This window comes from Rhinopithecus roxellana, chromosome 12, assembly GCF_007565055.1.
Source record: "Rhinopithecus roxellana isolate Shanxi Qingling chromosome 12, ASM756505v1, whole genome shotgun sequence".
Classification (NCBI taxonomy): Eukaryota; Metazoa; Chordata; class Mammalia; order Primates; family Cercopithecidae; genus Rhinopithecus; species Rhinopithecus roxellana.
The window spans coordinates 86,346,247-86,368,364 of NC_044560.1; the positions used below are offsets into that span (position 1 = coordinate 86,346,247).

The following is a 22,118-nucleotide window of genomic DNA, read 5'->3' on the forward strand; positions in this document are numbered from 1 at the left end:
AGGGGGAAATTTTGAGCACCTGCTGGTTTGGTGAATCTGTTAACCATCTGAGGGAAATATAAGAAGCATGTGCTTGGAATGGGAGGGAACATGATGAGTTTTGATTTTAGAGATGCTAAGTTGGAGAAGGTGTAGGAGCTAGTTGAATGTAGACATCCGAAATCTTGGAAGAAAGGTCTAAGCTTAAGTGCTTAGGAAGTCAGTAGCAAAGGTAAGTGTTATGGAGGTGAACAGAATAGCTCAGTCTGAGTGTAAAAGTAAAGAGAATGGGAATCTTGCAGAAAAACTAATATTGAAGTCATGTGAACAGAAGAAGAGGAGTATAAAATAAATTAATAAGGCAATTAAGGAAAGTAAGAAGAAGTAAGAGTACCAAAGAATCCAAAGGAATTTTATCCATGAGGGATATGCCACTTAGGAATTGAAAAAAGTCAATTCGCTTTGAGCATTGGGAGATCATTGATGATGTTAATGAGAAAAGTTCCAGTGGAAAGTTGGGAGCTGATTGTATTAAGCTCAAAGGGTTAATGGATAGAGGTGAAGTAGAAGCAAACTATGTAGAATTTTTTTGCTACAAGTTTGTGAAGGGAAGATGAATGAGGGCATTTTAGGGCTAGGGAGTTGCTTTGTTTTGTTTTGGAATGGGAGAGATTAGTATATATTAGTAGTTTTGAACAGTAAATAATTTTTTATTCTAGGTTGGAGAAAATTTATTTTTATGTTTAAATATTAACTGCCATAAGTATTTGTTAGTGTTAGTGCAGAGAAAATGGGACTCAGACCAAAGGACCTGAGTGCTGATCTGAGTTTTACCTGAATAATCGCCATAATAATTATAATTACCATTTTATATTCCCTTCTATTTGTCAGTCATTGTGTTAGTAGGTCTTTTATACATACTATCACTAATCCTCACCACAAATTAATCTCCAAGGTGAGTATTATGCTGTTGTATAGATAGACTCTGAGAGTTTACTTTTCAGGATTACATCGATTTTCAGGATCATGCTTTGATTTCAACATGGATATGTCTCATTCTGAAGTTGGTGCTCTTTTCTCTGTATCACGCAGCTTTCTTTTCTAACCTGAAGTAGTTTCTCAAGTTTTGGCTCCTCGTTTCCTTAACTGTCAGATAAGAATAGTCATATCTGTCACACCCATATCAAAGTGTTAAATGAATACTATGGTAATATCTGTATTATGTTTGAAAAATTATTTATTTGGTTAAATACCAAACTGACCTTATCATTGTGGTCTTTAGCACTATCGTTTGTCTAAACAGTATTTTACTTTTTAAGGTGGTGGTATCATGGATACAGAAATGTCTGAAGATATAGACCACAACTTAACTCCTACCCTTGACAGCATGTCTTATGGAATGCCGAATCAAACAGGATCTGAAAATTCATTGCTGGATGAAGATGATTATTTTTTGAACTCTGGGGATCTTGCAGGAATTCCAGTCGTTGGTAGTGACAATGAGGATGAACAGGATTTTAGTTCAAAGGACAATCTTGTGTCTTCAATTCATACTGATGATAGCTTGGAAGTAGAGAGAAGAGTCACACAGCATGAATCAGACAATGAAAATGAAATACAAATTCAAAATAAGTTAAAAAAAGACTTTCCTAAACAGTTTGATCAGGTTTCTGTCTTTAAATCAATACGGAAAGATTTTAGTCTAGTAAGAGAAAACAGCAAAGAGACATTTTCTGGAAAGGAGAAAAATAGAGACCTAACTTATGAACGTGAAAAACGGTTGGATAAACCCCATAAAGATTTGGATTCAAGGTTGAAAAGCAGTTTTTTTGATAAAGCAGGTAATAATTGTTGGAATTAGAACCATAAAACACAATTAAAAATTACTGATCATAATATATAGCTTTTATTACTTTTGATGTTAAGTGAAGTATGAACGGTTAAATTCATTGTAAGCTTGTCATTTTTCTTTTGTCCTTGTTCTTTGCAGAGTGACTGAATTTCTCCCAGTAACTTTTGGTAATGGTATAAATGGTTGAAAATAGCTCTAAACCTCATTTCTCCCTCCCCTGGTTGCAATGTTTTGATGAGAAAGGCAAGATACTTGAATCACCTGTTCATTTTCTTTGGTTGAACATTGGAACCTGAAGTTGGATTTAACTTCTTTGTGCTGTAAGCACTAATTCAAACTGCTGTCTCACCACTTAGTCCAAATTAGGGAGTTTTTATTTTATTTTTTAAATTTAATTTAATTTTTTGTTTATAAACTCTCACCTCTATCTGAAAGGGAGGTTTATTTAAAAAAAAAATTTCTAATTTATGTTTTAGAAGTTTCTTGAGGTTTCTCCTGAGCCTCTTTGCCCGGTGTACCCTATACTTTAGCTGTAGTTAACATTCTTGAATATATCATATATTTCCTTCTATGCCTTCGTTTCCTCCTGCTATTCCATTTGGCTGCATGTCATTTTCTCTCTGTATATTTGCTTGTGAAAGTACTTCTTATCCAACAATGCCTAACTCATAAACCTCTTCTACTCTGTCATCATTCTAACTGCTCCACATCAAGAATGAATTATTTCCTTATCTATATTTCCACAGCGTTTTCATGCCTCATTATTTATAGTACTTATCACACAGTATTATAGTTCTGTATTTGTTTTACCTTACCTACTAGTGTAGGAGTTGAGGGCCAGATTTTATCTTACTCATCTTTGTATTCTTGGGGCCTAACCTAGTGTAGTAAAATAGTAATTATTCAATAAATATTCAATAGCTGTGAAGGAAAGGGAGTATTCTATACCAGTCCTTGTATTTCTTCTAACAATGCTAGGAAATGTATGGTAGAAAGAACAAACCAGGATCGTTAAAAAGACAGCTTTTGAGTATGTACAAGGCTGTGCGAGGATATACTATATTTTTCTCTATAATTCAGTATGTATTTCCAATATCCCTTCTTGGGGTATGACAGTCATGTTTCTCAAGGAACATAATGTCTAGTAGTAGAATGGACAAGACAAGTCTGGCAGTAGAAGTGCCAATGTCCAGTGGAATAGCATAAGATTTAATTTACAGTTAAAGACAATGGTAGAAGAGTTTGTCGTAAGGCAGTTCAAGAAGATGTCTTTCAAATAACTGAAACAGTGTGTTTTAGGGATTCCTAGAAGAGAGATGATTTTTAACTTATTGAACAGGGAGGGTTTTATAGAGGAGAGGTGAATTTTTAACTGAGCTGAGTCTGGAAAACTATAAAGATTAGGATAGAGGGAGCTTGGAACAGAGTAAGTAGAAATGGGGGAGAACAAACACAAGTAATTTTCAGAGCAAAAATAATTGTTTTTTTTTAGGTTTGAGCAAGGAAAAAGTGTAGGGTAAGGCTAAAAGTTAGGTGGGGCCAGATTGTGCAGAACTTGAGTGAAAATACCTTTTGGGTGTTTTTGGGACCCAATTCACTCTAACGAGCATCTTTGTTGGAAAAGAGAGGTGATTATCAAATGATAGCTTTTTAGGTCACTCTTTATAAGATTTGTTATTCATATACATGTGTTTGTTTGTTTTTTTTTCCTTTCAATAGCTAATCAAGTTGAAGAAACATTACATACCCATTTACCACAAACCCCAGAAACAAACTTTAGGGTAAGTTTTCAGTGTGTATGTAGATTGCTGTAACTGTGACAAGTGTCAAAGTTTTCTTTATGTCACTTTCTAAATTCTAACAATGTATTAGGTAGAGCACTGATTTTTTTTTTTTTTTTAATTTGCTTAATATTTGTGTAAGGTCATCATTGGAGACATTCTAAAAAGCCTCAACTCTTAGGGTCTTTGTTTGTATTTGGTATTTAGACATATAACACATTTACTTTTAGGCATAGGGACGCTAATGAATATCCATAGAGTTCTTCATTTCCAATGAGCTTTTCTTTGGGTGTTAAACCTGAAGAGGAATCATTTTAAAATCTGAATATTTATTAATCCTTTATATTGTGTTTTAGGATTCCAGCTACCCATTTGCCAATAAAGAATCCATTGGTTCGGAACTGGGGAATTCCTTTGCATCAAATATTAGAATTAAAGAAGAACCTTTGGATGATGAGTATGACAAAGCAATGGCACCACAGCAGGGACTACTAGACAAAATTAAAGATGAACCTGACAATGCTCAAGTAAACATTTCACCTTTTTTCCCCCGCTTCTTTTTGTTCCACACATTGAATTATTCATTTGAGAGAGGAAGTGCTTAAGAAGTGAAATAGTTTGTTGACAGGGTGAAAGGTAACTTAAAGAAGGTTGAGGCAATTTGAATTACCATATAAGGCATTAATGAGCTGTATGAAACTTTTCCTGAGTAGTAATTAAGGCTTTTAATCATCTGTGTTTCTTAACACCACTGTGATTTTTGCAATGCATTTTAGTGCAAGGATTTGAGAAGTATACAGCAGATATGGTTGAAGGTTTATGGTAGTTTTTTATGGGTTTGTGATGCAATCAAGTTTATGTAGGATAGTAAGCCTTTTGCAGTTAATGCTAATGAAGTACAGGCTATATATGGATTTAAATATTTTTCAGGAGGGGTTAATGGACAGATCATCTTTGGAAGGGTTAATTGATTGAAGAACAAGTTCATTGGATTAGTGGATAGAAGGTAAAGGAGGCTTTGATGAATGATACGTGATTCCAAGTTTGAGATCTGTGAGTAATAAGAGTGAAGGTAGAACTCTGCTATTTCAAGGTTGCTCTGGAGATAAAATCATAGAGATCTTGTAACTGTGAGGTCCTGAAGTCAGCTAAGCTATCCATGCAGTTAATGATGTTGCTATTGTTGGAATAGAAGGAAAAAGTTATATGAGATGCTGCAATCATTTTGAAGTGCAAGAAGGGGTCCAAGGGACGAGTGTGCAATAGCAGCAATTATTTAAGGGTATCTGTGTTTTGTACAGATGGTATGAATTGGCTGTTTTTCTGAAATGACATTTAATCTGGGGGAAGCTTATATTTTCCTATTTTCTGTTTGTATTAGAGGGTTTGAGACTGTCAGACTTCTGTGAAAGTGCTTTCTTCTTCTTTTCTTTCTTTCTTTTTGCTTTTTTTTCCTTTTCTTTTCTTTTCTTTTTTTTTTTTGAGACAAGGTCTTGCTCTGTTGCCCAGGCTGGAATGCAGTGGTGCAATCGCTGCTCACTGCAGCCTCAACCTCCCAGGCTGGAGTGAACCTCCCAGCTCAGCCTCTCAAGTAGCTGGGACCACAGGCGTGTACCACTACACTGGCGAATTAAAAAAAAATTTGGTAGAGGAGCCCGAAGTGGTGGCTCATGCCTGTCACCCCAGCACTTTGCAGGCTGAAGCCAGCAAATCACTTGAGGTCAGGAGTTCCAGACCACCCTGACCAACCTGGTGAAATCTCATCTCTACTAGAAATACAGAAAATTAGCCAGGCATGGTAGTGGGTGCCTGTAATTCCAGCTACTTCGGAGGCTGAGGGAGGCGAATCACTTGAACCCAGGAGGTGGAGATTGCAGCGAGTCGAGATTGTGCCACTGCCCTCCAGCCTGGATGACAGAGTGAGACTCCATCTCAAAAAAAAACAATAAAAATAATAATTTTTTTTTTTTTTTTTGGTAGAGTAAGTTGCACAGGCTTGTCTCTAACTTCTGTGAGCACAGAATTAGGGATAAATAGATGTCTCAACACCTGGGGCAAGTTCATGTGGCAGTATATCCTTCAGAAGACTACAACCATGTCTATATGAAGGGCAGATCTTGTATCTCTTCTCCTGCCCCAATGTGGGTATGCTGGCAGGGTACCAAAATCATCTCTTTCTTTTGTACTTGACCCATGTGACACTCCCTTGGGACAAAAAGGCACTTGAAGAATAAACCAAATACAGTAGGGGTAGAGAACACTGAGAAGGTTATTAGTATTGTTGTTTTCAAAACAGTCAGAGGTTCCATTGGCTAGAGAATATAAATAGGATGGAACAGATAGAAACACTTAGATTTTTATATACTTATTCAGAATTATAAAATGTGTTATAAGATACTGAATATGAATATGAAGTTTCATCATGATTATGGAGAAGAACTTCCCCAAAGACTCCCTCCCTGATTGATTGGACTTGAGAGTTAAGCAGTAATGTGAGTAGGTCCTGGGCATAAGATCCAAAAACATTCTTTACCCTGACCCCACAATAAGGCACTTGCAGTATGTGAGTGGATAGAGCTAGGTTTTCCCTGAGGAGTCCTTTTTGTTATCAGCCATACCAGTCCTATAGGATCAGACCTTTGATAATTCTTCTAGAAATCCCCCCAGAGCAGCTCTCATGTTTTAAACTAGATACATGATTCTTTCCTTCTTTTCTTTTTCTTGTCTTTTCCACACCCTTCTCCACCTTCCCTCTTTCTTTTAGACGAGTATCGCCTTTCAATATTGCATAACTTATTACTTTTATTCATTTCCCATGTACTGGAAAAGGGAACTCTAGTGTATTATTTTATTAGTCTCAAAAAAGTACTATTAGCCTCTCGTAAAATACCGATAGATTTTACAGTTGTGGTCAGCGTTTACTTTTGACCATCCAGTTACCAGTAACTTTTTTCGTGGTTCAATAAAATCATAGCTTTAGTTTATGGCACCTTTTCAAAACTTCCTTGGCTTTTCTTTGTGCTTAATTTAGGTAGTTTTGCTTTTAGCTCACTTGCTAATTCTCTTTTTTACACAATTCATTTTGGTCCTAATTTCTTTACTTTCCTGTATAAACAAGGTGCTGACGTGTGTATATGTATTTAACTTCCTCTACCCATTTGCTCTTGGTTATTTCTTCAGTTATGATATTCTGGATTTGCCAGTCATCGTCTGTCCTCCTGCCTCTATTACTGGCATGATGTCATTGGGTCTCTCAGTTTCATTTCTTTGTTTTAATTCTATTGCATGTTTCTATAATGTTTTCTGTACTTTTATAGTTACAGATGCTTTTACATGTACTGCGTTGCTTAATTCTCCTAACAACCCTATTTAAGATGGCCAGAGTAAAGGATGTTAACATTTGTAGATCAGAGAGCTGAGAGATACAGAGATTTAGTTATTCAGGCCTCATGGCCAGGAAGGAGTCAATCTGGGGTCGTAATCAAAGTATTTATTTATTTTTTTAGTGTACTAATCTTTCTGTAAATAAAAGTTGTTTAATTTTTAAAATACCTAGAGAAGGTTTCAAAATCGATACTTTAAACAGAGCCAGAGACTTGATTTTCCTCATTTCCCTTTTCTATAGGTTCTAAAATCTGTACATTCAGTAAATACTACATTAAAATCATGATTTCTTTTTCTTCTTGCTCATAATGATAGAGGGAGAGCTAATGTGTAGTCTCTCATTGAAAGAACTCAATTAAAATGGGAAAGCAAATGAGCTAATTGTCATAATAGTGATTCATACAGTTTTGGGAAGAAAATGTGATAATTCAAATGTTGGGGCTTTGTTTTAGCCATGTTGAGTTAATTTGGCAATAGAAACTTAACTCATTTCTAAAATACTTTCGTGGGATATTAGTATTGGTCTTCATTTGTAGTAAACTAAGAAGGTAAAGGTATTGGTATAGGATTTGTTTTGTTTTGTTTTGACATGTGTTTTTCTGCTTCTGAAAGCTTTTGGGTTACCAATTAGATGTTTACTTCTCAGAAAATATTTATTAGTTATTTGCTAGTCATTGATTTTTCAAATACTTGTGAAATTAGTGATCATGGGAGGATACAAACATAAACCAAACATGATTGTGCCTTGAAGGCATTGTGGACCATACAGATAGTACTTAAGATGTATACTATTTTACTATATTACATAAATAATATGTACTCAAGGCTAAAGGAATCCAGCAGAAGTTTGCAATAGCCATCACAGAGACTAAGAGAGCTGACTGGAGACCGTTAATGTATGCCAATGAGTATTGGTTGTTTCTGGAGTTTTCTGAGATTAAAATAAAAATATTTAAGGAAATTTTCTTTAATACACTATATAATGAAGGAATGTTATGATTAGTTGATGTTAGAAAATCTTGTAATATATTTCATCAGCAGGTCAAATAGGAGTATCTGCAATAGTCACTTTATTAGATGCCAAAAGACATCTCATGTAATTCAACTATTTCTTACAGTAGATTTTTTTCTTGATCATGATAAGGAACTACTACTTCAGATCAGTAACAGTTATTGAAGTTCAAGTAAAATGATGCAAACCTTCTGTTAATATTACTAAAAGCATACAAGTTGTGGATGTCATCATTATTATTTAACTCTTGTTGGATTTTTACTCCAATCCATGTTAAAGAAATTAGAAGAAAAAATAATGGAAAAAGGGAAATAAAATTATCACTTGCTATTAAGAATATTTATGAAAGAATTAATAGAATTCATGAAAATTTAGTGGAGTACATAGTTGAATTATACCAATATTTCTATAAACTTCCTAGTTAGATGATATAATGAAAAAGATACACTATTCCCAGCAGCAACCAGTACTTACATCAAATACAACTTGAAATAATGAAGAAACCATCTTTTTAAATGTAAGAAATATGAAGATGTCAGTTATTTTTAAATTAAGATTTAAGGCCAGGTGTGGTGGCTCACGCCTGTAATCCTAACAATTTGGGAGGCCAAGGGAGGTGAATCACTTGAGGTCAGGAGTTCAAGACCAGCCTGGCCAACATGATGAAACCCTGTCTCTACTAAAAAATACAAAAATTAGCCGGGCGTGGTGGTGCACGCCTGTAATCACAGCTACTCAGGAGGCTGAGGCAGGAGCCTCACTCAAGCCTGGGAGGTGGAGGCTGCAGTGAGCTAAGATCACGCCATTGCACCCCAGCTTGTGGGACAATAGTGAAACTCCATCTCAAAAAAAAATTGAGATTCAGATTTGATGCAATTCTGATGAAAATATCAAGTTAGGTTATGAAGTTTTGTAGAAGAATAATAGGCATGCACATATACACACTTATTACACATATATTCTAAAAAATGGGTGGAGAGGTTGAGAGCGGCAAACACTGTTAAATGGATGAACATCATACAACTAATTTCTTTCTTTTCTTTTTCTGTTTTTGTTTTTTTAAAAAAGACGGAGTTTCACTCTTGTTGCCCAGGCTGGAGTGCAATGGTGCAATATGGGCTCGCTGCAACCTCTGCCCTACCCCAGCCCTGGATTCAAGTGATTCTCCTGCCTCAGCCTCCTGAGTAACTGGGATTACAGGCGTGCGCCATGTCCCGCTAATTTCTGTAATTTTAGTAGAAATAGGGTTTCACTGTGTTGGCCAGGCTGGTCTCAGACTCCTAACCTCAGGTGATCCGCCGACCTCGGCCTCCCAGAGTGCTGGGATTACAGGTGTGAGCCACCACACCTGGCCATAAACATTCTACAGTTAGTTTCATTAGGATAGCATGATGTGATAAGATTAGTCAGACTGAAAATGATGTAGAAGAGATAGCCCAAAAACAGACATTATTTTTTAAGAATTTGATATATTTATCAATGGCAAATGAAAGGAATTCACTGTTTAGAGAAAGAAAAAGGGGTGGGCATGGTGGCTTACGCCTGTAATCCCAGAACTTTGGGAGACTGAGGTGGGTAGATCACTTGAGGTCAGGAGTTCAAGACCAGCCTGGCCAACATGGTGAAACTCCGTCTCTACTAAAAATACAAAAATTAGCTGGGCGTGGTGGCAGGTGCCTGTAATCTCAGCTACTTGTGAGGCTGAGGCAGGAGAATCACTTGAACCCGGGAGGAGAGGTTGCAGTGAGCCGAGGTTGAGCTAGCCTAGGTAACAGAGCGAAACTCTGTCTCGAAAAAAAGAAAAAAAAAGTTCATTATACATCAAAATGAGTAAATTCCAAATGGAATAAAGCAGGGGTTGGCAAATTATTAGTGGTGGGCCAAATCCAGCCCCCCCCCCCATTTTTTTGTTTTTCCACCCACTGCTTTTATAAATAAAGTTTTATTTGAACATTGCCACATTCATTCATTTACATATTATCTGGGTGCTTTTACTCCGTCAGAGGAGAGTTGAGTAGTTGGGACAGAGACCATATGGCCTGCAAAGTCAAAAGTATTTGCTATCTGGCCCCTTACAGATGAAGTATGCTGACCCCTGGATTAAAGAACTGTATTATTATAAAAATGAAACTATTTTCTTATTCTTTTAATGTGGAAATAAAACTTTGTAAGAGATAGAAGAAATCACAAAGGTAAAGACTGTCAGATATTTTTGACATAAAAATGGAAATAAATATATAAAATTTTAACTAAAAATACACATTGAGGAAATGTTGATAACAAATGCTACTGAGAGTTAATACTGTTCCATTATAATGTACTTTTTGTAAATGAACATTTAAAAATAGCTGCAAATTGAAACAAACTGGGAAAATACTTTTAAATGATGTTTTTTCATAAATTACTGGAGTAAATATAATTAAGAACATTTTTGGGGGAGGAAAACAATCTGTCATTATGTATCAAGAACCTTTACTATGTACCTGTTTACCTAGTAGTTCCACTTTAGGAATTCTTTCCTTGGGAGATAATCCTAAATACGGGAGTATGAATATTCACAAAGATATTCATCGTGGCATTGCTCATTGTACTGAATATGGGGAAACATTAAGTGGACCAACATTGTATTGTGGTTATATAATCTCAGTGCCATGTGGGGCCATTGGAGCCTGAGGCAGAAGGAAAAAAATCAGTAATATTGATTTGGTATTTCTTTAAAATTTTGATATTTTGCTCATCATGGACCTTGCATAAATTTGATTTTTAAAAATACTGTGTTAAAATATTATCTTGATTACTGAGGTTTTTGGTGCCCCCTTAATTTTGTACCTGAGGCATGTGCCTCACTCACCTCATCCTAGTCACATCTCTGTGTAATGTGTTATGTTTCTTGAATAATATATATTTGTATGTCTCAAACTTGAGTAATGTGCCGACACCTCCCCACCACAAAAAAGGAAATATATCTGAGATAATCCAGAATTCCAAGAATAAGTGGTCTTGCAGAGTTTTTGCATGTTTCAATATGATAAACAATATATTAAAATAAAAGTTAAATCTATTATGTAATGATTTTAGAATGCAATCCTGTAATTGTAAAAAGCAAACAGCACTGAAAAGTTGTAGTAGAACTCAGTTATATGGTGGTTACCCATGACTTAAAATATGTGTATGTGCACATAAAAATCATTGAAATAAAAACAAAATTTAAACAGCATTCTTTTAGAATTTTCAGACTACATAGACCTCAGGGATTCTTGGACTTCAGTTTTGGAAACACTGGTATATTTAGCCATTATAAGTTATTTTGGAGTAACATACTAATACACAAAAGTTCAAATGATTCAAATGAGCAAAAAATCAGTTTATGAGTGGTATATTTAGTATAATTACAACTTATTAAGAAATAAAACCTCTGTATTGAGGTGGGGAAAAGACTGGAAAGAAATATACCCAAAGAATAACAGTGGTTGTTTTGAGATGATTAAAATATGATTGGATTTTTTTTCTTATTTTTATTTATCTAAATTTTCTATAATGATTGTGTATTACTTTTATAATAAACAGTAACTTATAATACTTTAATAAAATTAAAGAAGATTTTTCAAAAATAATTTATAAATACTTAGTAGTGTCACAGACTACTTTCATTTTTTCCCTCTTACACTCCTAGCATATACATATTATACCCATATTTAATTATAGTTTGCTTGCTGTTTTGTATTTTATTATTTCTTATTAATGTTTTAAACATTTTCCACCTCTTTATAGTGGTAGTAAAATGTCTTGAATGTCTGGATGTCTTTAGGTATTTCTTCTTTTCTCTATGTATTTATTTATTTTTTTCTTCTTTAAAGGAGTATAGTCATGGCCAACAGCAAAAAACTCAAGAGGGGGAACTGAAAATTAGTGCTGTGTTTTCAGTCAGTGGCAGCCCTCTTGGTAAGAAACAGACCTGAATAAATGGATTGTGTATATTCTGACCAATATGATTGAGAAGAAATTCTGCTTGTATTAATAAACTAGGCAGCTCTCTACCCACTTAGGATGCCTTTAAATTGTATATTGCATAATTACTATTGGGTTTCAAGACTAGCTCTAGAAGAGAAAGAATGTCTACTTAAAATTCATGGTAAAAAGTAAAACATTTTTTTCTTTCAATTTTTTTTTTTTTTTTTTTTTTTTTTTTTTTTTTAAGCTCCACAGTTGACTACTGGCTTTCAGCCCTCACTGGCGTCATCTGGCATGAATAAAATGCTTCCTTCAGTTCCAGCCACAGCTGTTCGAGTTTCCTGTTCTGGTTGTAAAAAAATCCTCCAGAAGGGGCAAACTGCTTATCAGAGGAAAGGGTCTACTCAGCTATTCTGCTCCACACTGTGCCTCACTGGATATACAGTTCCACCTGCCCGCCCACCGCCTCCTCTCACCAAGAAAACTTGTTCAAGTTGCTCAAAGTATAGCAGAATTCTAAATTATCTTTTTTGTTTCTTTCCTTTCTCTCAGCATACTTTGTTCTTAGCCCATGTATTACGTTTGATATTCCACATTTACTCCTTTTTTTTTTTTTTTTTTGAGAAATACATTATTTTCTGTCTGCTTTCAGTTGTTGCTTTTCAGTCTTCCAGGTGCTAGGTGCTCAACTTGTTTTTTAGCTTTCAATAATGTTACTTTTATGTATTGTTTTTGAAACCAGCTCTCCCATCCTTGTTAGTTGAAGTGCCTAATATAACAAAAAGTGCACATTTAGGGATATTGTATTACAGCAGTATTTTATCTTATAACTATAGGCAATAGATATTTAAATCCAACAAATATTTAAAGTTATATTTCCTATTATGTAATTTGAATTTATTTAATACTTTTCTTCTTATCCTTAAATGGCTTCCAGTGTGTATATTTTTATTTTCTCAATATCTCTGAACTACCTCATTGTGTCCATTGGAGTGTTTAATAACAAAAAGGGATATGACCTTATGACTGTAATAAGGTCGTCCTGATATATTTGAGGAATACAAAATAACTTTGACTAATTTTGTGATTGTTAGAAACAGTTTAAGTCAGAAAAAGAGGAATAATGCTCTTGTTCTGAAACACTCTATAATCAGGCTACTCAAACCATGATTCATTTATTACTTTAGGCAGTAGTGTTTATAGTTCCTCACACAGATGCTGCACTTTGTCTGCCTGGAGAGGAAAAAAAGATACTCCTCCTTCTAGTTCAGTTAAGAGATGTTTAAAAGAAATTTAAATGTGGTTAGAAGTTTTTCTGGAAGTTAGTTATATGCACATCGTTTATGCTTCATTTTTTTGAAATGACTGAAAGAGTAAATTTTGGTTATATTTGAGGCAGCTTAAATATATATTGTAACTTATGTATGCAAATGTAGATTGGACTTCAGTTTTCTTTGGAATTTCTATTTTTATTGTAAAATTGCCACTATTTAAAAGAACAATAGAAACTTCTGCAACTTTTTGTTTTGGGACTTTTAAGTTAATTACACATTCTTTTGAATAGCTTCTGTGCTATCAATTTTTATCTCCTGAGTGCTTATTTACTGTTCACGTGTGGCTAAAAGCCATTTAGAACCCATGTATATTGATTAAAGTGTAGATTAAGATATTTTATATCAATTTTTGTTCAAAAATGAAATTTGATTAAATAAGATTGGTGCTTTTGTGACTTTCAATGCCTTTTGTGAAGGAATTTATAAAAGGGAATTTAAAAAATATATCTTTGAGTTATGTTGTCATTGTTAGAATAATTATTATCCCAGGGCTATTTTGAGTGATAGATTTTGATTATTATTTTTTAAATTTGTTTCATTAGAACATAAACCATGAGGAAGTAGTTGGGGAAGGTGCCAGGGAATTTTGGTTGAAGGATATGAAATTTTTTAGTTATAAAGAATTGAAGGTCTGTTGTACAATATGGTGACTACAGTTAATGATAATTGTATTCTTGAAAAATGGTGAGAATGGATATAAAATGTTCTCACCACAAAAACAGTAACTGAGGGAATGCAAATATTAATTAGCTAGATTTAGGGATCGCAGTGTGTGTGTATAGACACACAGACACACATACACACATACACACATACACACACAGGTTGAGTGTCTCTTACCTGAAATGCTTGGGACCAGAGGTGTTTCAGATTTCGGATCTTTAAAAAGGTTTTGGGATATTTGCATTATATCTACTAACTGATGGAGCATTTCTAATCTGAAAATCTGAAATTTGAAATGCTCCAATGAGCATTTCCTTTAAATATCATGTTGGCGCTAAAAAAGTTACAGATACTGGGAGCATTTTGGATTTCTGGATTAGGGATACTCAGCCTGTTCCTCAAAATATGATGTCATGGCCGGGTGTGGTGGCTTACACCTGTAATCCCAGCACTTTGGGAGGCTAAGGCAGGTGGATCACTAGAGGCCAGGAGTTCAAGACCAGCATGGCCAACATGGTGAAACCTCCGTCTCTGGTAAAAATATAAAAATTAGCTGGGCTGGCCGGGCACGGTGGCTCAAGCCTGTAATCCCAGCACTTTGGGAGGCCGAGACGGGTGGATCACGAGGTCAGGAGATCGAGACCATCCTGGCTAACCCGGTGAAACCCCGTCTCTACTAAAAAATACAAAAAATACAAAAAAAAAAACTAGCCGGGCGTGGTGGCGGGCGCCTGTAGTCTCAGCTACTCGGGAGGCTGAGGCAGGAGAATGGCGTAAACCCAGGAGGCGGAGCTTGCAGTGAGCTGAGATCCGGCCACTGCACTCCAGCCTGGGCGACAGAGCGAGAGTCCGTCTCAAAAAAAAAAAAAAAAATTAGCTGGGCTTGGTGGCACATGCCTGTAATCCCAGCTACTCAGATGGCTGAGGCACAAGAATCACTTGACCCTGGGAGGTAGAGGTTGCAGTGAGCCAAGAGTGCACCACTGCACTCCAGCCTGGGCGACAGAGTGAGACGCTATCTCAGAAAAAAAAAAGAAAAAATTATGTTGTACACATAGTAAATACATATAATTTATATCAGTATAAATAAATATGTATCTCTGCACACACACACACACACACACAAACCTCCACAAGGGTAGGAACTTTGTGTATCTACTTTAGTATACCCAGTACAGTAAATGCTTAATAAGTATTTGTTGAATGGGAGAATTAATGATCGTAACTTTTTTTTTTTTTTTGAGACGGAGTCTCGCCGCTCTGTTGCCCAGCCTGGAGTGCAGTGGCGCAGTCTCGGCTCACTGCAAGCTCTGCCTCCCGGGTTCATGCCATTCTCTTGCCTCAGCCTCCCAAGTAGCTGGGACTACAGGCGCCCGCCACCATACACTGCTAATTTTTTGTATTTTTAGTAGAGACGGGGTTTCACCGTGTTAGCCAGGATGGTCTCGATCTCCTGACCTCGTGATCCGCCTGCCTTGGTCTCCCAAAGTGCTGGGATTACAGGTGTGAGCCACCGCACCTGGCCCAATGATCCTAACTTTTAAAAAAGCTATACTTAACTACTTTATAGTTATAACTTATGTAGTAAAATTATTTAGTAAAAATAGACTTTATACTGCTTGAATTGTAAAATATACTTTTAAAAATGAGTGCTTAGGTATATCTCCTGTCTCTAATTTCTGTATTCCAGTATATTCATCATGGGATTCTTTTTTTCTTTTTTTTTTTTTGAGATGGAGTTTTGCTCTTGTTGCCCAGACTGGAGTGCAGTGGCACAATGTTGGCCCACTGCAACCTCCACCTCCAGGGTTCAAGCGATTCTCTTGCCTCAGCCTCCCAAGTAGCTGGGATTACAGGCATGCACCACTACGCCCAGCTAATTTTTTTGTATTTTTAGTAGAGATGGGGTTTCTCCATGTTGGTCAGGCTGGTCTCAAACTCCCGACCTGAGATGATCCGCCCGCCTCGGCCTCCCAAAGTGCTGGGATTACAGGCGTGAGCCACCGCACCATGCCCGGCACTCATCATGGGATTCTAAGATTTAAATCAGTTCTAAGATTTTAATTTTTATAGGGTTTTTTGTTTCTTATTTTGTCATGAAATCATTTTATATAATAACTTCATGGTCCTTTAAACTCTAGGGATCAACAGTCTTTAAAATTTCAGCGATATTTATCCTTTTATAATCATCACCATAGGCTGGGCATGGTGGCATGCACTTGTAGTCCCACCTACTCAGGAGGCTGAGGTGGGAGGATTGCTTGAGCCCAGGAGTCTGAGACTCAACCTGGGCAGTATAGTGACCCAGCCCCTAAAATGTCAGTCATACTTCTCTGTCTCAAAAAAGTTTAAAAAAAAGTCATAGTTTTTTTTTTTTCAAAGATTTATCAGTTATTTTCAAAATGGCTATGGAAAACTCATATAAGTTTTAAAATATGCCCTCTTTCTCATTTAAAAAAATTATTATTCTTGTCCATACATATTACTCTTTTCATCTAGATTTATCAAGTTTCTTTGGCCTCTGGTCTCTGGTGTTTGCCTAAGCTTTATATAGAGACAGGTCATTTCTACCTATGTGTCATTTTATCTATGTCTTGATCTTACGTAATTCAATTGCTCTTTAAGATTATGTTCTCTTCTCATGTTTAGTTTATCCATTATCCAAATTCTCCATTTCTTCAACCTGTCATCCCTTGACTCTTTACAGTTCTACCTTTTTATTCACTTATTCTTTTACCCTTTTTTAATTCCTTACTCTTTTTCATTCACCCCTTTCTGTTCTTTCAGGTACTCCTTACTTATCTCCTTAGCCTTTTCTTTTCTTCTTCATTTTCTTTCTTACTTTTCTCATGCTTTTCATTTTACCTAATACTTACTTTCTTTTTGCTTCAGTCTTCAACCATTGTCAACCTTGTTTTTCCTTATATTTCATTTTACTTCCTGAACTACTCTTTCATCTCCTGTTCAACACTACCTTTCCTTCCTTTTTATCCCCTCTTATTTACACGGTGATTTACAACAGTTTGGTATACTCTGATTTATCTGATTGTAAAACTGATGAGTTGGATGTGCCAAAAATAGAAGGAAGCTAAATTCAAAGAAGCTAAAAGATTTGCTTGTGTCACCTAGCTGGTTAATTTTGGCATGTGCATTGTTTCTCTACATAGTCTATATAGTCAAACAGGTTTCATTTGGAAATCATTCCCCATAAGAAGGATTTCAATTTGATTTGAATAGGGAGAGATGGAAAAAATTTCCTCTCTTAATAACTACTGCTATTGTTGTAGACCAATAGAAATATAGCAGTAGCACTTAGGTTAGAAGAAGCTCATTAGCTATTCAGAATAAATTTTATTTTTCTTAATTTTTGGTAGTCATATCTCTTAGCCTCTTGAATTTAACTTAAACTCTGAAAACATTTTGGTTGCCATTTAATTTTTAGGTTTCCTTAATAATAGGGACCTAATAATTTGGCTTAAAAAATCTGTCTTGGCTGAGAGCAGTGGCTCATCCCTGTAATCCCAGCACTTTAGGAAGCCAACGTGGGAAGATTGCATGAGCCCAGGATTTCGAGACCAGCCTGGGCAACACAATGAAACCTCATCTCTACAAAAAGTTAAAAAATTAACCAGCTGTGGTGCCACATGCCTGTAAGCCCAGCTGCTTGGGAGGATGAGGCGAGAGGATTTCTTGAGTCCAGGAGTTTGAGGCTGCAGTGAGCTATGATCACACTCCTGCTCTTCAGCCTAGGTGATGGAGCAGGACCCTATCTTTAAAAAAAAAAAAAATTATATTCTTCAGAAAAGAGGTAATTTGGAGGATAATTTTGTTAATACTGTTAGATCAGATTCTTGGTATAATGATATTCAAAGAAGTAGCATGCAGATTGTCTGTACCATTTCTGAATTTTCACTAACTGGAATGAGATTGTTTCTTCTCATTCTGTCATAAGATACAATCCACTACCACAATAAGATGTAATCTCATTGGACTCTAAGCATAGTGAGAGCAGTGAAAAATACCTAATTTTATACTTCCATTTCCTTGATCCATGCTGTTGCCAATTCTTATCTCCTTAACCTTCTAGAAAACACCTATTTAAGGTCCAGCTAAAATACCACCCTTTGGGTTGCCTTTCACATTACATGTAGTCTGAAATAATTGTTTCTTCATTTATATTTTTATGGCACATTACTCCTGTCTTCTCCAAAAATTATTTATACTTTTTTTTTTTTTTTTTGAGATGGAGTCTCGCTTTGTCGTCATGCTGGAGTGCAGTGGCGCGATCTTGGCTCACTGCAACCTCTGCCTTCCAGGTTGAAGCTGTTCTCCTGCCTCAGCCTCTTGAGTAGCTGGGACTACAGGCACACACCACCATGCCCAGCTAACTTTTTTGTATTTTTAGTAGAGACGGGGTTTCACCGTATTAGCCAGGATGGTCTTGATCTCTTGACCTCAGGTGATCCGCCTGCCTCGGCCTCCCAAAGTGCTGGGATTACAGGCGTGAGCCACTGCACCTGGCCTATACTATTTTAAGAATGCTTCTGTTACAGTATTTTATAAAATATTTGTCTATTTGTCACAGTAACTCTGAGCTCCTTAAGTATATATATCTCTTTTTTGAGATAGAGTCTTGCCTCATTGCCCGGGCTGGAGGGCAGTGGGGCAATCTGAGCTCACTGCAACTTCCACCTCCCAGGTTCAAGCGATTCTCTTGCCTCAGCCGCCCAAGTAGCTGGTACTACAGGCGCATGCCACCACGCCTGGCTAATTTTTGTATTTATAGTAGAGACAGGGTTTTGCCGTGTTGGCCAGGGTAGTCTCAAATTCCTGACCTCAAGTGATCCACCCGCCTCCTCCTCCCAAAGTGCTGGGATTACAGGTGTGAGCCACTGCGCCCGGCCCATATGGGGACCATATTTTGACTCACCGTTTCATTAATGTCTGGCTCAATGTAACTTCTCACTAAATACCCCTCTATGAAATACAGTAAAACCTAATTTTGAAAATAACAGGAAATGCAAAAAGCAAAGGAGTCTAGAGCTGCTAAATATGAAAGATGGCAAGGTATGGAGTTATGTATTATAGTACAATATTAGGTGTTCCTAATGATTTCCCATTATATCTACTATTTTACTGAAGCAGAGATATTTGTACAGCCAACTTTAGAGATTTTCAGGGTTTGGTTCCAGACCACCTCAATAAAGCAAATAGCTCAATAAAGCAATTATCTCAATAAAGTGAGTGATACTAATTTTTTGGCTTCCCAGTTCATATCAAAGTTGTGTTTATACTGTAGTCTGTTAAGTGTGCAATAGCATTAAGTCTTTAAAAACCAATGTACATTTTTAAATTAAAAAGACTGTATTGCTAACAAGTGCTAACAATCATGTGAGCCTTCAGTGAGTCATAATCTTAATACTAGTGGACAGTCTTGTTTCAATGTTGATGGCTGCTGATTAATTCAGGGTGATGGTTGCTGAAGGTTTTGGTGGCTGTGGCAATTTCTTAAGGTAACAATGAAGTTTGTCACATCAGTTGACTCTTCCTTTCACAAAAAATTTCTCTGTGGCATGCAATAATGTTTGATAGCATTTTACCCAGAGAAGAACTTTCCAAATTGGAATCAGTATTCTCAGACTCTACCATTGCTTTATCAACTAAGTTTATGTAATACTTTAAATCCTTTGGTGTCGTTTAACCAAAGTTCACAGCATCTGCACCAGGAGTAAATTCCATGACAAGAAATTACTTTCCTTGCTGATCCATTGGAAGCAACTCCTCATCTGTTCAAGTTTTATCATGAGATTGCAGCAATTCAGTCGCATCTTCAGGCTGCACTCTAGTTCTCTTACTGTTTCTCCCACATTTGTAATTATTTCCTCCACAGAAGTCTCAAACTCCTCAGAGTCATCTGTGAGGATTGAAGTTACCTACTTCCAAGCTCCTATTAATGATGATATTTGGATTTCCTCTCATAAATCATGAATGTTCTTAATGTCATCTGGAATGGTGAATCCTTTCCAGAAGCTTTTTCATTTTCTTTGGCCAGATCCATTATAGGAATCACCATCTATGGCAGCTGTAGCCTTAGGAAATGTATTTCTTAAATAATGAGTTGCAAAAATTGAAATTACTCCTTGATCCACGGGCTGCAGAATAGATACTGGGTAAGCAGGTATGAAAATAACATTAACCTCTTATACATTTCCATCAGAACTCCACAGTGGCTAGATGTATTGTCAATGAGCAGTAATATTTTGAAAGGAATATTTTAAGTGTCCTAGGATTTTTGAAAGGTAAATGAGCGTTGGCTTCTACTTGAAGTCACCAGCTACGTTAGCCCCTAACAAGAGAGTCAGCCTGTCCTTTGAAGCCAGGCATTGACTTCTCTCTGGCTATGAAAATCCTAGATGGCATCGTTTTTCAATAGAAGACTGTTTCTTCTACATTGAAAATCTTATTTAGTGTAGCCACCATCATAGGTTGTCTTAGCTAGATATTCTTGATAACTTGCTACAGCTTCTTCATCAGCACTTGCTGTTTCACCTTGTATTTTGATGTTCCAGAGCTAGCTTCTTTTGTTAAACCGTATGAGCTAACCTCTGCTAGCTCTAAACTTCTGCAGCTTCTTTACCTCAGTCTTCCTAGAATTCAAGAGAGCCATAGGGCCTTGCTCTGGATTAGGCTTTGGCTTAAGGAAATGTTGTAGCTGGTTTGATCTATCTAGAGCACTGTAACTTTTCTCCACATCAGCAGTAAGACTGTTGCACTTTCTTTTTTTCATTGTTACTGTTTTGAGACGGAGTGTCTCTCTGTTACCCAGGCTTGAGTGCAGTGGCGCAATCTCAGGTCACTGCAGCCTCCGCCTCCAGGGTTCAAGCAATTCTCCTGCCTAAGCCTCCCGAGTAGTTGGGACTACAGTCACGCGCCACCACACCTAGTTAATTTTTGTATGTTTAATAGAGATGGGGTTTCACCGTGTTGGCCAGGATGGTCTCGATCTCTTGGCCTCGTGACCCACCCACCTTGGCCTCCCAAAGTGCTGGGATTACAGGTATGAGCCACTGAGCCCTGCCTAATTTTTGCATTTTTTAGTAGAGATGTGGTTTCGCCATATTGGCCAAGCTGGTCTCCAACTCCTGATCCCAGTTGATGTGCCCGCCTCGGCCTCCCAGATTGTTGGTATTAGAGGCGTGAGCCACCACGCCCGGCCAAGCACTTTCTTATCATTCATGTCGTTCACTGGAGTAACCTTCTTAGTCTTTCAAGAACTTTTCCTTTGCATTTACCATGTGGTTAAGTGTTTGGCACAAGAGGTCTAGCTTTCCACATGCCTTCCTCACTAAGCACAATCATTTCTAGCTTTTGATTTATAGTGAGAAATGTGGGACTATTCCTTTTGTTGAACACTTAGAGGCCATTGTGAGGTTATTCATTGGCCTGCCTTCAATATTGTTGTGCCTCAGGGAATAGGGAGGCCTGAGGAGTAGGGGACATACAGAAGTGGCTGGTCAATGGAGCAGTCAGAACACACACATTTTTCAATTAAGTTTGCTATCTTACATTGCCATGGTTCATGGTTACTCCCCAAAACAATTACAGTAGTAACATCAGTGTTCACTGATCACAGAAAAACATTATAATAATAACAAAAACATTTGAAATACTGGGAGAATTACCAAAATATAATGCAGAGACATGAAGTGGGCAAATGCTGTTGAAAAATGGCACTGATAGACTTGTGTAAGGCAGGGTTGCTGCAAGCCTTGTATTTGTTAAAAAGTGCAGTATCTGTGAAGCACAATAAAACAAGGTATGCCTGTAATCTTTTCTTTAAAAGTACCCTATTAGTGTAATCTCTTTAAGATACAAGCATGAGTATAAAACAGTTTATTAACTATTATGTGGATGTATACTCATGGGAGAGAGACATTGATTAGAAAATTTCACCAGTTTGAAAAATTGGTTTTTAATATGGTTTTCACTTGAACTATCTGGTAAACTACTATAAAATGAGTGGTTTGGTGGGATTAGGGTTGGAGTGATAAGGAACCTTAATGATTAGGGTTTTAATCTTCATTGCCTTTGTTACTAATGCTTAGAAATTAAATTATTTAGATATGGTAATGTTACATAGCTGTGCTAGAATATGCACTGTG

General features: G+C 36.7%; 1 protein-coding gene across 9 annotated transcripts in view; it reads left to right on the plus strand.

Moving 5' to 3' along the window:
* Positions 1-22,118, plus strand: part of ZMYM4 (zinc finger MYM-type containing 4) — a 165,569-nt gene that overhangs the window by 101,770 nt on the left and 41,681 nt on the right. For 5 of the 9 annotated variants that reach the window (XM_030912657.1, XM_030912652.1, XM_030912653.1 and 2 more), the window contains 5 exons: positions 1,299-1,820; positions 3,551-3,612; positions 3,969-4,139; positions 11,866-11,950; positions 12,207-12,462. In XM_030912657.1, coding sequence (XP_030768517.1) covers positions 1,299-1,820; positions 3,551-3,612; positions 3,969-4,139; positions 11,866-11,950; positions 12,207-12,462 — 1,096 coding nt within the window. Of the gene's footprint in view, positions 1-1,298; positions 1,821-1,969; positions 2,152-3,550; positions 3,613-3,968; positions 4,140-4,542; positions 4,619-11,865; positions 11,951-12,206; positions 12,463-22,118 lie in introns of those variants that run through there. The other 4 variants (XM_030912659.1, XM_030912660.1, XM_030912658.1 and 1 more) reach the window with 3 other exon arrangements.